Source organism: Pseudopipra pipra, chromosome 7, assembly GCF_036250125.1.
Source record: "Pseudopipra pipra isolate bDixPip1 chromosome 7, bDixPip1.hap1, whole genome shotgun sequence".
Classification (NCBI taxonomy): Eukaryota; Metazoa; Chordata; class Aves; order Passeriformes; family Pipridae; genus Pseudopipra; species Pseudopipra pipra.
Window position 1 is genome coordinate 27,924,020 of NC_087555.1, and position 16,681 is coordinate 27,940,700.

The 16,681-nt window shown below is 43.6% G+C and overlaps 1 protein-coding gene across 38 annotated transcripts in view; it reads right to left on the reverse strand.

The window, feature by feature from the left end:
- Window positions 1–667: 667 nt before the first annotated feature.
- The window catches only part of CLASP1 (cytoplasmic linker associated protein 1), a 174,313-nt gene continuing 158,299 nt past the window's right edge, over window positions 668–16,681 (reverse strand). For all 38 annotated transcript variants that reach the window (XM_064661379.1, XM_064661380.1, XM_064661381.1 and 35 more), the window contains 3 exons: window positions 9,368–9,574; window positions 6,585–6,701; window positions 668–4,806 (listed from right to left, as the gene is read on the reverse strand). In XM_064661379.1, the coding sequence (XP_064517449.1) occupies window positions 4,720–4,806; window positions 6,585–6,701; window positions 9,368–9,574 (411 nt within the window). In that variant the 3' untranslated portion in view covers window positions 668–4,719. The remainder of the gene's footprint in view (window positions 4,807–6,584; window positions 6,702–9,367; window positions 9,575–16,681) is intronic.

Below are 16,681 nucleotides of genomic sequence, written 5' to 3' on the forward strand. Positions count from 1 at the left end.
TCAGATCATCAAGGTAAAAGTCATACCTCCGGGGTCTGATTTCATTAGTGTAGAGCACAGCTTCACTACGGGTTTTTAAGTTGTGATGAGTTGTTATTCCCCCAGGGCAACACACAAGTTGTTGTGTGTTGCTTGAGCTGAGCGCTTGAGCGCTCAGGTTCCTCAGACAATTCAAACTCAAGTTCTTCTCCATTTATTTGGTACCAGGCACAGAGACCTGTGCAGTTCCCAGCACCCCTTCACTTCCCCAAACACTTCATCACCCAAATTTCCACTGCCATATATTTTAAAACCTCTGCTGTTCTCTTCACAAGCCTCAGAACACAGGCATCTTTTGAAGCCCTTACTCCTTGAGTTCCACGCCTTTGTACAACCATCAGCTCTCAAACAGTAAATGGCTTTCCAGTTTGCAATGTCACAAGTATCCCCTAAAATCATGACTTCCCAAGACTAGCATCCAAAAATTGACTGCCTGCCAGTCGCACTGGCACTCATAGACTGGTGCCCGTAGGAAACAGCCAGCCCACCACATGCTCTCTAATACATGAAAACACAGAAGGGCAGGTATAAGGCCAAATCGTTTAGAAGCACAGGCTGGAGTGAGGAGCTGTGATGGATAATGAATCTACTTTAATATTTCTCCCGCAAGAAGACACCCAACTTCCACTTATTCTAGGGCAAACTCAAAAGGTTTTATTTTAATTTTTTTTTTTTAGCAAATTCTATCACGTAAATGTTAACAAAAAACATCTGTACAATTGCCATGATACACTCAAAAGTGAAACAAATAAGATATAAATACAGATATGGATGTAACATGACAAAAGCGGAAAAAATAGAAAAAAATACATGCGCATGAACACGGTGCCAACAAAGTCATTTCTCATGGCTGGCATTTTTCAGAGCGTTTTTTACTTCCCATTTAAAACATTGTTAGCAACGTCCTGTGTATACTACAAAGGTCTAGTTTTCTGTCCCTTAATATGTAATATTATGCTTGATAAATAAAGGGGTGGGGAGAAAAGGTTTTGATGACAAAGATGCAAGTTACATTACTTATACAGGTTATTGGTAAGCTAGTAATAAGCATTAAAAAGACAGTCTTGTATTGTATTGTAATCCAGGCAAGCACACATAGTGTACCTTAAGAAAGCCACATGCCTCGATATTTCTGAACTACATGAGAACTACAGTACGTAGACCTGTGGGGCGGATGGAGCCTGTATTTGCCCATGCCCACGGAGCACTGGTGCAGCCAATGGCAGAAAAAACATCCACATCTGAGATTTCGGCAACCTTGCAGCCAAGAGCTGCTGTCTGCTGAGAGTTTTCTCCCATTCAGATTTTTAAAGCATGGTGGGCAAAGAAAATACACTTTTTTCCTTTTTTTTCTAACCTCTTTTTTTTTTCCTTTTTTTTTTTGTATTTTTTTTTAAAGGTTACGAAAAATTGAAGCCCTGCATAATGGGCAGCAAGAAAAAAAAAAAGGCAGCTGCAGTAGGTGGCTACTGCCAGGAGAACGTGAACACAAGCTTCACCGGTGCGGTGAGACACTGCAGCATGCAGACCTTCCTCTGCAAGCCTGCGTGGACACTGTGATTTGTAGCCAGAGAGACCTTTATGCTTGCTGAAGAGAAAACAAAATGATTGTACAGCTTGTTGAAGTCAAAACTGGAGATCAGATAGGTGACATTCAGAGCTAGCCCTTTGAGTACTTCAAAGGAAACACAAAATAAAAATTGGGTCATGTTCAACATACTAAACAACTTTACTATGTACATTATACGCAATGATTTATAAATACCTAAAGCAGAATGCTCCCTACTGTATACAGGTATAACACACTTCTAGAGTACTCAAAGGATGGACAGTCCTCGACTGACTCACATAACGAAATTAAGTAGCACATTAATGAGCATCTGTTGACAAACAGAACTGAATTTGATTCAGAAAGTAAGGCCTGATTCTACCATGTGCAGCCCCAGGGGTGCCAATGACATCGGAGAGCGCAGGCTGGTCGCTGCCTGCAGCAGGTCACACACCTTTGCAAGGACGAGCTGTCAACTCCGACTGAGGTGTCATGTCAGGGACGTTACAGTGCATTCACTCTCAGTGCATACTAACAGGATTTTATAAAATATATAAAATCATTTGAAAAGGAATTCAATTCCTGGAGATTTGCTACAGTGTGCCATTCAAAGAAAAAAAAAAACCCACCAAACCAACAAACAGCAAACAATGATGGACCAAGCTCCATCACAGCTGGGAGGGACTAACACCACCTGGTCAACTGTGCTGACCTTCTGAACCCCAGAACTGGAACAGAAGATGCTGAACTGAGATGGGGAGAAAGAAAGGCATAAATACTAAGCAGTTAGAAGTACAAATTAAAAAAAAAAACAAAAACACCCCCAAAAAGCCTAACCCACTACTAAAAATTCAAACAAGACAGCTAACTGCTGCCAACAAGTCAGCTGAATATTTCCTCAAAAGGAAAAATAAATTTGTGTTAAAATAAAATTTGAATAATTCAAAAAAATTTTAAAAAGAGCATTCTGACAAGCATATTGAAAGATGTTGAAAAGAAATGGTCCACAGAAAGGGAGACACAAACTATGGAGCAGCCAATCCTTCCTTTACTGAGGATGGCTTTTCTGAGCCTGCAGAATCCCACACACCAGGACTGCACACAGTTTCTCCTGCCATAGTATTAGTTGTTGGGAAAGATGAGGGAACTAGCCCTGCAGCCAGAAAAGGCCTGGACATGTATAAATCAGGAGGTGGTCACCTTCTCTGCTCTCATGTGAGCAAGAAAAGGGACCAACAAGCTTTGCAGCCAAATATCACATAGTCCTCACCAGCCCAATCCCTCCTGAGATAAGTACTGGGAGAGGAGCTGGCACCAAGCATCAGCTCCCAGCATAGCTCCTCAGGGATGGGGCTGAGACACAGAGGGATGAACTGATGGAAGGGGCTTTACCCTTCCCTGCTGCAGTAATGGAAAGTCTCATGTTCTCAGTATGTTCCCAAGGTGTCCCTTCAGCTCCCCAAAGTGGAAATGGAGGAAGCTGGAGAAACTCCAAGGCACTGAGAGCAGCCAGGGAACATACATCCATCACCACAGCTGCAGCCGTAAGCTGCATGTCCACCATCCTCTTGCATCACTGGCACTGGGGACAAAACCCAGTTGTGATCTGCTGCAGGTTTGGGGTGGGCATGCCCATCAGCCAGGATCCAGGCCAGGGCCAAACACAGCACTAATCAGCAACATCCTACTTTCCCTGGTTACAGGCAGAGCCAGGGGGAGCTCCCCCTTTGCAAACAGAAGGGTCTTTATTTGGGAAAGGGTGGTGCTGAATGTTATTTGACTACTGCTGGTTTGCCTCTGACCTGGTCTGTGTCATCAGGCTGCAAAAGGATTTGCCCTGCTGCACCCTCACCCAGAGCACCCTGCTGACAGCAGTGCCCAGCAAGGGCCCTCTGCACTGCTCCGAAATGCAGAGCACCCTGCAGGCCTATGTGTTGGGATGGCCAGGAAGGAGGAGGCTTCTAAGTGTAGTTAACAGCACTGCAGGGTCTTCAGGCACAGGAGGGGCTGTGGCAGGCAACCAGCACTGTCCCAGCTGGTTCAGAGGTGCTTCCATGTGGTATTTCTGCTCAGATTCAGACACCCTTTCTGTCCTCTGGGATGAACATTTTGCCCAAAGCACAAAGGAGCTGTGGGGACAAAGCCACTCACCACCCAGCACCAGTGGGTCAGTCAGAGCAGTAGATCAGCCCTTTGATGCTACAGACTTCAAGAAAAACATCTGGCACTGAGGTACAGCTCTGCCAGCTCCCACCGTCCACCCATGAACACACACAGAGCCTAACCCAATCCCCACCCACCTAACTCCACCATCCTATTCGCAGACATCAGTCCCAGAACTGGGTCTCAGGTTCCCTTTGGGGAGTAAGAAGTAACCTGGAGAGTCTTTTAAGCATATGAAAGAGCCAAATGGGTTGAGAGGGGAGAAATATTTACACAGTCAATGAAAGGAGCAAAATCCCAGCTGTTACGCACAGCACAGCTGGCTGGAGAGAGATCAGCCCATCCAGGGTCTGTCAGAACTATGTACAAAAACTCAGGTGTTTATAAAGAACCTACTTTTTCATTACTCACTTGGTATCTCTCAGTATTAAAGCATCTGAGGCTGAAATCACAGCCACATCTGCAAAGATCTCCCCATGAAGAGCCCTGCAAGTCAGGCAAGCTGCAACAGGGAGCACAAAACAGGAACACAAGACTTATAAGAAGAGGAGAACCTAGCCAGAATGGCTGCGGGGAGAGAGCAGGTAACTAGCACACAGAAACCAAAACGGGATAAACTAAACCAACAAGATTTGTTTGACTTTTACATGTGTCCAGGTTCTTGGACTCAGTGTTGGAACGCTAACTTAAACATACTTCTGAGATTTCAGCAGGCTATACCAATATGTTTAAGTATGGTTTCCTGTTGTTCACTTTTAATGAAGACTGCAACACAGACCTTGCTTCCTTTACATTCAATACCAGTAAGATTCTACATAAAAGCTTTTAAGGGACTAAAATACTGATTGCAATAAATATCTGCATGGCCTCCTTAAGCAGATGGAGCGTGCCGGTGAAGAGTAGCAGAAAGGTCTCTGAGAGGCACCGTTGATTGCTTCTAAGTCTACACATATGTCCACATATCTCCATTAACTGTGCGTTGAAACATCTGAAGAGGAACTGCTGTTGCTGTTGGTGGTCTGGGCCCTCTTTATATACAAGTTTAGTAGCTTCATCTGAAAGAAACAAACAAACATCAGGAGAAAATGCCAGGAAAAACAGGTGGGTACAAACTGACTGCAAATCTAAAAACTCGCATTCTGTGGTGAGCTCAGTTTTGAGTGAGTTGACACTGGGCACTGGCAAAAAAACAGAAGCAAAACTGACCATATTTCAGAACAGAGGCAGGAGGGTATGCCCAGTCCAACTGAAGTTACAGACACATTTAATGGGATTTAGAAAAATCACTTGCATTTCACTTCAGCAGCCAGCAAGCAGTTCACAGACTCAATCCTGCAGCCTGATTAGGTCAAGCAGGATTCCCACAGAGGTCAGTAGGATTGCAGGCACACTGGTGATCCAAGAGCCATAGGTCCCTCCTAGGAAACACCTTGAACTCTCTGTGCTTTATAAAATGTTCATTTTCAACGACATTGTATCTTCACTAACTTGGTACATCTAGTAAAACTGCAGTTATTATGGCTATATACTTCCTTTCCATGGGTTTGTTTTCTTTTTCTGCCTTGCCACCCTAACTCCAGATCCTGTAATGACTCATGCTCACATTTAACTTTAGACGTGCAGGCAGTCTGCATAAACCCAGAAGAATTACTCACATGTTTATAGTTAGTTATGTGGTGGAGTAAGTCCATGGCACCAAGGATACTGGGATAATAAAGCCTCTACAACATTTTATAGGGGAATTTCCTAACAGCCCAAATGTAATGAGGCAAACCTCAGCACCCATAGCTGTCTCTTTCCAGAGCAATTTGGAGGCACAAGTAATTTGTTTAAGGACAAGACAACTCAACACAAAAATAAAATCCAAGTGTCTCAGTCTCAGGTTGTTTTGCCCTACATCACACTTCCTACCAATGAAAGAAATTATTGCTTCAAAATGACAGAATGAAGCCCTCTGATCTAAATAGCTATTCACATACAGAGATCTATTTCAGAAACAAAAAATACAGAATTCATCTTAAAATTACATAGAAATCTTGTGTATGATGACTTCAGACAGGAGAAAAAAATTTTATGATGGCTTCTCAAGCAGCTCTGAAAAGCAAGTGAACACCACTCGCTTCAACACAAAAGGCCAGCTCTTGTCTGAAGGACAGAACTGAATTAAGGGCTTGGTTTCACTTGCAGCATCAGATCAGAATCTGAATTTTGCAGCTAGCCTGACTCCAGGGCACAAAGTCCTTTGAAGGGCCACTTGAGCTTGCTGTTGTCCCAGAAGAAAAGGGACCCATGTGCAGTGCTATTAAGAGTGAAGCTTTACCTGCATGTCTACCAGCCCTAATCAAAACATGCTGCTGAGAGGGCCTGCTCTCCCACCATCCCTGCCATGCATTCCCATCACTCTCTGCACCAGGTTACCTGTGTAGCCACAGGGCAGACTGAAAGGTATTTAATTTGTATTGCAGATCTGGTTTTCAGCCAGAGCAGCAGCTGATCCAACACACTGCACAGTCGCCCCTGGATGCAACACCAAAGGGGCAAGGCAAACATGGCTGGAGTGGGAAGGACCTGCTCAGTGGCAGCTTGCAGTTAAATCAAGGATCAAATGAAACCAATCTCTGAACCCCATCAAAATTTTCTTAGTGGGATTTCAAATGCTCACACTGCTGAAGTGTTGTGCTGCTCTAGCGGTATTTGTCAGGGTGAGATAAAATTTAACAAGAGTACAGGGAACTTGACCCAGAGCTGCAGTGAAACCACTTTTCTTGCAGCTAGTAATAGCCAGCAGAACAGCTTGCAGTATCAAAACATCAGACACACATTACTCCTGTACCTTGCTTCCTGTGAGTTGTGCGAGATGAGGTTTCAGTTCTTCTCCAATTACTGAATAAATTGCCACTAGGCAAAACACGCTGGCTTTACGGACACTGCTCTCTGTGTTATCATAGCCCTAGGAAACAAGACAAAAGGGTCAGAAGACAAACAGCACTCCCCAACATCCTTCCTGAGCAATATACTACAGAGCTGATGTCCATTTTGTAAATGTGGTTGGCCTTTCTACTGACATATCAACAGAAAGGTCCTGCTTAACGTAACAGTTTGCTACCTGAATACTTGAAGAGCAAGAGAATGCAATCACCCAGTACATTCTATCTGCTCCTTCTGTTATTACTTACCTGTCCTAGGTTATTAATATCTTGTTATTTACAGCATTAAATAACAATTTAATGTTATTTAATGTTAAACACACAGTTTCCTAACATGAGCTTGGGAATCTGTCAGATATACACACTTCCGTGTTCGGTTCAGGCAACCATGTGCTATCCTGGATGGCCAGGGCTTCCTGGAGAGGAGCCTACCTATCAGGTAGGAAATACCACAGGAAAGAAAATGCTGAAAGACCCCTGCATGTGTGCTGATCTCTGGCAGCTTGAGCAGAGCTTAGGCCAGCCACCAGGTCGCTGAGCAGCTGGTGACATCAGTCCCAAACTTGGGCAAAGATTCATCACTCAGCAGCCATCCCATGAGAAACACAGACATCACTTTAGCCTATGGGATGCTGGCTCCTCCGGATGCCGGGTGATCTCTGCCAGGAAAGCCAGAGGAGGGATGCAGCATAGCTGTGCTGTTCTAGCTGCAGGGCCAAAGTACAGCCCAAAATGACAGTCTGAAATCCCACAAAGCACTGGGCTAGAGAAGCAGAAGACCTCACTGAGCTCAGAGAAACAGCAAGCTATTGAAGATCGAGGTAGAGAAAAGGTTGAAGCCAGGCCCACAGCAGAGGAACACAATCCACTGCTGGGAGGACAGCTGGGAAGCAGGGTCCCTGTGGGTCCTGACCCAAAGGCTCCCAAATCCATCAGCTGCCTCTCCTTGACCTCAAGTCTCCCTGTGGGCCTGGGATTATTCTTACATGTGCATCCCAAATTGCTCCCATGGGGGCAGGCAGATCCATGTGGTGCTGAGGCCTGAGAGGACTGCATCCTGGTGGGCACTGGGTTGGCAGAGCCTGCTCTGTCTGTGCCAGTGGGACTGTCACCCCACCTCTCCATCTGCCAAATTGCTGCGAGGCAGCAGCTGCTTCTTCTCCTGGCATTTAATTTAGCAGCTCGCCAGTTGCAGTGTTCACTCAGGAGATGATATAGGCTCAAAGTTCTCTGTGGCCTGAGAGTATTGAGAGGCAGTGCATGGGAGAGTCCCTTGCAGCTCAGCTTCATCCCCCAGGCTCCGAGGGAGCCAGGGCTCCTCATCAGGACCAGGACAAGCACCACAGCTCTTCCCTGCCAAGCCCTGTTCTTTCCCAGAGATCCCCCACTCCAGGCTGTGGAGCTGCACACTTGTGCTCATACTCCTGCTGTCTGACACTCCTTGCCTGTTCACCGCTCTTGCAGTACCCTCAGCGTGGGAAACAAGCATAAAGGTGATACTCTCCACACACAGACCTTCAGCCAGGATCCCAAAATACTTCCCAAATGTAAGGAGTAGAGTTCTTCGATCACTATGAGTTTCTAAAGTAAGGAAATATCACTGACAAACTAGGCTCTGAAACAAGAACCATTTAGAGACATGGAAGCAATTTAAGAAGACATAACAGCCTTTTTAAAGACATGCTGCTCCCAAACTTTTCCAGTGCAGCAAAGCTTCACTGTTCATGTTGTCTCCAACAATTATGGCTAAAACCATTTTACAACAAAAGTTTAGATCAATACAGAATTGTCCAATTCCCGGAAGCTGATAATTAAGAAAAGAATTGCAAGAGCTGACACTACAAAATTGAGATGAATACTAGGATGCATAAGGGGAATTTCTGACTTTGCTCTTGTCCTTCCAACATTTTATGCTCACCCCAAAGGCTTCTTTATCCCAGTTCTCCATGGAAGTCTTACCCACACAAACATGTCTTCCCTTTCACACTGACTGATTTGTTACTGTAACAATCTCTCCCCCATAGACACACATAATCTCTTTCCTCCTTCACTGCCACTTCCCTTATTTTTCTTCTTGCTTGCAGCCTCATCCCAACCGCTGGCACCACCAGCTGCTTGTGCAGTGAACCAGAAGACAACATGCTACAGCCAGTGCTCAAAACTAAATTCACAATGTAAAACCAAGCCCTAGCCCTGACAAAAACAGCTCCCCACCCAGCCTGAGAGGGTTATGAAAAAGAGGCTGAATGAAGTCAGCGGGTAGTTTCAGAGAGGCAAGAAGAAAGGAGCAGCCTGCCTGCTGGGATTCAAATTCAACTGCAAAGCACCATCAAAGCACAGAACAGCTCAGCAGAATTCAAGGGGACTACAAGATGTACAGAGACAGCATAAAATGTTGTTAACCCCTACTCTCACATTTATTACACGGCTGCTACTGGCTTATTTAGGACTCAGGCCAAGTCATCTAACTGTGGAATATACACATAGGACCCTGAGTTTTCTTTTCCTTAACACTAAAAACATCAAAAAACTCAAATACAAAAACGTTAATTTACCAAAAATTAAGGGTTTAAAATTTTAATTTACCAAAATCTGGCTCCAGAGAGTCCATCATTTTCTCTTAGGTCACAGACCTAACAAATTACTCAATTTTGTTTGTGCTCAGGAGCAGTGACATAGGATTCTGTACCTGTAACAACCCAGGAATGATATCAGGTAGGAGCTGATGCAACGATTCCTTGGAAATCCTCTCAATGACTTTTGTCTGCATTTTGATGGCAGCCAAGTTAATTGGATAATCTGCAGTCTGAATGATGGGGCAAAGCACCTTGATGCACTGCTCAGGGTGGATGGAACTCGCCAGCGTGGAAGCAGCTTCTTCGGCAGCTCTGACGACCTGAAATGAAAGTAGAGCAAACCCTTATGTTAATGAGGTCACATTTGACAGCCAGCACCACTGGAGTGTGCTGGGAATGACTGCCAGGATATGCTTGGCGATGTTCATTAACAGATCTGCAGAAGGCTCTATCGAGCGGTGACCGACTCTGAGAATTCACATCTTTTGCCTCCAGTGACATCTTTATTAGAGCCAGTGGCAAGATGTCCATCCTGCCTAATGTAACTGTGTCATAAGTTGTGTCTACTTTGAAAAAAATCATCTGTCACCTAAGACAGATAGGCACTCCCATCCCAAGAGAAGCAGGAGGATGACATCTCTCCAGCCACTGTCAAAGAACCTAAACCCACTAGTTTAAACTTACACAAAATTTATCTTCTTAAACACCACCCTGCATGGCACTCTTGCACCTTTTAGTATCTCACCTGCCAAGTGCTTGGGTGCCCAAGCTGAGACATCTACGGCTACACAGCGGTGTCCTGCCATTTCCCAAATAGACTGTGCTGTATTCAAAACCAGGCTACAGACACAAACAGGCTTTAGGGCGTCCCTGACCAGGCAGCTGCACTCTCAGAACATGTAAATGGGATTACTATACAAAATGGCAGGAAGAACAAGTGGAAACAGCAGTACCACTCACCTTTTGCAACTAGCCCATACTGTAAAGCAGTCACATAAAGCAAGGGAGATCCTAAATTCAACTCCATTCTTCCATCAAGGCAAGGCAAATTAACAACCTTCACTCTTCCCCAGCAGGTAGGACAGCTAGTTCAAAGAGGAAAGACCCAAATCTGGTCTCTCCTCCCATGAGAATTTATTCATTTTACATTCTGCAGTAATTGGATAAAAAAGAACAGGATGGGAAGGCAGGTTTTCTTTTTTTCAAGTGTCTGTGCTAATTGCCAGGCAACAAAATGAAGCTTTCTCTTGGTTGCACTCTTCCTGGCCACAAATAACACGCCTTTTGCTCCTCATGTTCTTGTTACAACACAAAAGATGAAGGATGCTTTCTCCCGTGTTCAGGGCTTACTTTTAAGGGAGGGTAAATCCTGAGTGAACAGAGATGCCCCAGTGGGCAGGCTTAAATCCAACACCTCAGTTTTAAGAAGAAAGAAGCATTCACAAATCCTCATGTTTAGGATCTCCCAGCTAGCCCCAGGCAGTCCCTAACCCTGAGCCCAGGAGCAGTAATACAGACTTTCAAGGCATCCCCTCTTTCCTGATTGTGTGGGATGGTCAGGTGCCCAACACTGGTTCTCTGACTCCAACTAAACTGAGCTACCTGGGGTTGTCTGAAGTCAATGTTTTGCAACCAGCACTAGTAAATCTGTCCCAGGCGAATCACAAAAATGCAAATAAATCCAGCCATCACTATCACTTAGACTGAAGCCATATCTGCTGAATTTGCCTCATTCTCCTCTTCCACACACTGTGATGGTATAAAACTCAGGGATTTCTGTTTGAGGCAACTCATGGATGTACCTCTAGCAAAGCCTCAAAAGAAAACAAGCTTTCATTATTTTTAAGCAACTACTGTGGATAATGCATGAATCAGGAATATTGGGAAGTTTATCTCAGGTCTCACTAGGATAAGAATGTCTCCCTGTCTGGACTATAAAATATTTTCCTGAAAGGTTTAACTGACTTTCAAGATAGCAGCAATGAGCAGTGTGACCAGAAGAGATCATCTCCATCTACAAAGCCTGATTCACCCACAGTCTTTGTATCACAGCCACAGTACTAACAATAATCTTGCAGACGTGCTGACAGCTACCTCCCTAAAACAGGAATGGCACAAGACACTTGTATACCCAGGAAATAATAACAGTCATCCACTTGACTTCTGGCATTCTCTAAAGCAGATCCAACAGTGAACGTGACCTCAGATAATTCATACAGCACAAATAATGCATGCAAGCAAGGTAGAGGCAGGATGGTGAAATAACGTGAGATCTTGACTGCTTCTGTATCAATGCCCCATTTTCAGAAGAAAAATTGTCCAAATGCTCCATTTACTTCAGGCCTTTCTCCGCATTTAATTAGAATATTAAAACGTATTCCAAAAAGAATGGCAATCCACAATGTGGTCAGTACTAAAAAAGTTTCATCCTCAAAGATCTGTGAATGAGAAACCATGCAGAACAAAAAGCGTGCTTTCCCACTTCCAGCGAGTTTTCCCTCTTCCAGCTATTTCTTTGCTAATTCCTCTTCAATTTCACATGTAAGAAGAATGAAAGTTAGTAATTTTTCCACATAAGTTAGTACTAGCTTAGGAGCAAGCACTATGTGATTTTATTGGCAAAGGAGAGAAACAACCCAATACTTAAGGGAAACCTAACACCAAGCTTTGATACCACAGAGTTGAATTGCTGGAGTGGATGAAGTCAGGAGCTACCAGAAGGTCTCCTTTAAAGGAATCCACTTCCTGGCACTGCAGCTTCTGATGTCTGCTTTCCACAAACAATGCAGTGGACTTACAGAGAGCTCTGGTATCTTGCAATCAATTTAACTACATTCACTAACAAGCCACTGGCTAAAAAGCCCCAACTACAAATATTTGGACACAAGCACTTGGGATTTTGTTTTGCAACAATGCCAAATACTGTTGGTAAATGTTTTCAAACACCCTCAGAAAGAAAAGCTTGCACATATACCACAACACACTAAGAGAAAATTAACATCCCCCCCAATCTTATATCCTCTTGGTTAGAAAGCAACAATACTTTAGTATGCACTCATGGTCAGACTCTGACCTAAAATACACTACTGTAAAAAAAAGTAGGTAAAAATTTCACAGAGTATTCTGTCTGGGTTTCAAGTTCATATCCTGTTTGCATACAGTTTACCATGCACATTAAGTTGAAGGTATGAGGCAAGTGCATGAGACAAAATCTTTTCTTAAAAAGCCTATTAACCAATTCCAAGCACAAGGGGCATTAAAATACAGTTGTAATTTTTCACAAAATAAGAAATGGCTCCATAGCAATAAAGATCACACATATTTTGCATATCATAAGGTGAGCAAGGAAAGTTGTGAGCAAGGAATTATTTATGCTCCTGCCAGTCCTCCTTCCAGCATAGCCGCCCACTTCTAGCAAGGATCTGGCCACATTTACACAGTGGTTTGGTATTTCACATCCCTTCTCCCTGCAGTGCCTTCCCCCTGAACACAGAAGGATGTATTACACATGTCCAGTATGCTTCCTGCTGACATTAGCCTGTAAATGTGACAACACCAGGGAGACTTCCAAGCCTTCCATGAGCACATCTGGCAGACAGTGCCTGCATCTCAGCCACACTTCAGCAAACCCCTGAGCATATGATTAATAACATGCTGAAGTCTCACTGACATCAACAGGATTCAAAAGCATGTGCTGACATGCTTGCTTGAATCAGCCTCCATCGGTAACTAGTTTCTGGTTCCCTTGGGAAGGATGGGCAGGCGACAGGGTGTAGGAAAGGGTAGGACATCAGTGGAAAGTGAGCCAAAAAGACAAATTCATCCCTGCTGGCACAGAAGGCCAAGTGCCACTGTTCTGCAATGCAAGCACCAGCCCTGTCTTTCCTTCTGGCTTTAGCAAAACATTCAGCCATTCAGATGGACTCTGCATCCCATGAGGGGAAGCATGTCCCTGAGTATTCACCCAACCCGCTCTGAATCCTGCTCACCTCGTAATGCCAGAGAAATCAGCAGCATTCCTACACACAGGACAGCGCATTATCAAAAGATACCAACTGCCAGGTCATTTGGCAACAAAAACATGCAATTACAGTAAAGTTTAGCAAAGATATTTTGCCATGAGGCACAACACTTGTGACTTGCAAGTTGTACATACCATACAATATCAAAAAAATCAAATATCTTTTTTAATCAGGGGTTTAACCTGATCAGCAGAGTGAAACAACCTTAAAAAGAGTGGGAGAAATTAAAAAACAGCACCAAGCAACAGGTCTTCCTCCCATCTTTGAAGGCAAGACCCACACATACACATCTGGAAGTGACAGGAATGACTCACACTAGCAGTAACACCACAGTAAGCAGCAGCTATGAAATCCAAGAAAATGAAAGGGTGCTGTCTGCTACATACTCAGACTGGGGAGCTCACTGTCACAACAGGATTAAAAGTACGACAAGTTTACAAAAGGACTAAAACGGCCACCACACACAGAGAGTCAGGCAGAACCATTCACATGGGAAGGCTTTAAGCTTCAGACAGCTGGAAGGAGGAAGAATATCCACAGGGAAGCATCACTGTATGCTTTCTTCTTGACAGTCAGTCAGGTAAGGTATCAAGTGAAGCAAGCTTTTTGTCTGACCTAATATAATTATTCTCAGGGATCTCAGAGATACAAAAGAAAACTAGCAAAGACATGAAATGATGATGGCAGTTGGAAGCAGCAGGTTCAAAGGGTGGCTATGAAGCAAGATGTGAAAGACTAGAGAGAGCCCTGCAGTGCTTTAAAAACACAGACACTAAGCTGTGTGTAAGGTATGTCACAAACATGATTTTACCTCCCAGTAAAAACTTTGAGCAAACCATGGCTTGAACTGGTTAGTTCGACATCGCTCAACACAGGGCAGGCAGCCCAAGAATGCAGATCTAGGAGATAGCTCTTGGCCTTAAAGCAACAGGCTTTTCTCCTTTCCAAACCCTTACCTTATGCTCTACACACTGGAGACTAGATTCAGCCTGACTTCTGCTGGCATAACCTAAGCTGTGTTTGCTGGTGGGTTCCTTGAAAGACATCTGTGGTGCATTAAGACTTTTCTAGTGAGTTGCACAAAAGAGAGAAATTTTTATACTTCCACCCAGTTTGCTTTAGGGAAGGAACCATACTCACATGCACAAAGCCAGAGAGGTGTAGCACACAGACAGTTCACCTCTAGCAATGTCTTCCTTAATGTTGTCAAGGTGTGAGCTTCAAAGTAACAGGTTAGGCGGTCCCAGGAATATGCACATGAAAAGCTTCCTCATTTCAATGGGAGGGGATATGCTGACGTGCAGTATTGGCAACAGTGTGAACAGGACAGTAGTCACCTGTCACATACCCTTTTCTTTTAATAGAAAAGTACATTGGCATCAAAGTTCAACAAAATTTGCTGGACAAACTTTGGACGACAATTCCCACTGCTTTGCCTGGTTCACAATGCACTGCAGCCATGGGATCCTGTTCACTTAAGACAACCAGAACTGAGACTCCATCTCTTCCACTTAATTTCTTCTGTTCAGCTACTTCTCAGTGCATTAAGATGATGTTTGTTGCCTGATGGCTGCAGAAAGCAGCTTATCTGTGGCAATATGCTCTTGGGCAATATGCAGCAGCTTTCTAAAGAGTTTTGGTAATTTCATTTCTGCCTCAAAGTGACACAAACTACTGGCAAGTAAGGAAAGGAAAATATGCCCTGACTCACCTTAGGCAGAATATGCCAGGTTCATGGGCTGCACAGGGCATCAGTGTAACAAGCTGGGATCTCAGCAAAGCAGCACCTGCACACCTAGATGAGAGCTGCACGAAGAACCTCAAGCTGGAGTGCTTTGCCATGATTATTAGTTACACTGTCTCTGCAGAAAGTTAGAGAGGATGAGGCAGTGCAGGTGAAACCCCACTGAAAAGGCTTTGAGGCTTTGTACCCTATTGTGAAACACGCAGAGAACCAGAGAATTTTATTAAGCAAAAGAATAAGGTTTTGCTTTGATGCTTACGAGGCATGTGGCTATGTTTTTGAGCCAATTTTTGCCATCTAGAGGTGGTTACTTAAAGCCTGTATAATCTAAGCTGGAGGGGCTGGAGGTTTACCAATACCCAGCCAGGCAAACTCCCATCCCCGAAGGCTTTAGTCTGATCCAGACAGGAACAAACAATTACGGACTTGGTTTCAAAGCAGGAAGTGGCCTCAGCAATGGGGAGTGCTAAGCAGATGAAAAAACAATATGATTTTTATAAGGGATTCAGAGATGAAGTAGATTAGGCTGCTTCTCCTGTGCACTAAATATTTGAAATGTGTTGGGAAATAGAGCACATAAACGTATATTATGAAACATCAATGACTGCCCAGCTGCAGTGCTTGGCAGCTTCCAGCACGGCCTATATAACAATTAATCTTCAAGACTGCGATCATTTAGTGCTTTTCTTCTTTAGCAAGCTAAATTTTGCAGAAACCTACACAGATCGTACCATCATCAGAGGACAGTTATAAATCCTATAAAAGCCAGAGGCCAGTCTAAAAGCACCTCAGCAGATAATAAAAATTATATATAGCTAATGGATAACTGTGATTTCTTCTTTTTCTCCCTCTTTTAGAGGGTTACAACAAAGAAAGTTACATATAAATTATGCTTATGGACCTTCTAGATAATAAAATACAGAAATTAGATATCTAAGATATGGCACAGTATTTTTTCCTTACACACAGAAAATACACATCTGTTAAGTCTATAGGCTTAGTGGCAGAGAAAAACAGAATGGCAGAGACAGAAGCAGGGAATTAGCTATCCTATGATTTTTCATTTTGCAGCTGATTCCCAAGATAATGAACTATTTCTGTTTTAATATATACAGTAATAAGAAATTATCCTCATTTTGCTGGTATGAATCCGAAGCAATGTCATATCAATGGTATTGGGTCAGCAGGCAGCATCTCTCCTTAGTTATGGGTGAGTAACTACACTGGAACAAATGAGTTAATATTAACTAATTGGCAACAGAAAGATGGTTCTCTTCCAAATAACTCCAAACAAAGACTGATAAAAATCAACAAGATTTAATACCATCCACAACTTCAATTATGTTCTAATGCTCCAAAAGTAAGTGAAAGGCATTTACATGTCAACCCCCATAAATATTTCCAGTTATGACTGAAGCAGGCTTCACTCTTCACATCACCCCATTAAATCAACAGCATTGAATAGACTGTTATACTACAAACAGTATAAAAACACAATGAAGTTAAAAAATGCAAACTAAACGTGGATCCCAACCCAGAGTCTTCTAGTCTGTAGCCTAGGGTTACATTAATTCTGACCTGCCATTGAGATTTGTGCTTTGCTAATCTCCTGTATTTGCACTCAGAACAAGGTGAAACTCAGCCTCCAACTCCAGGTACCA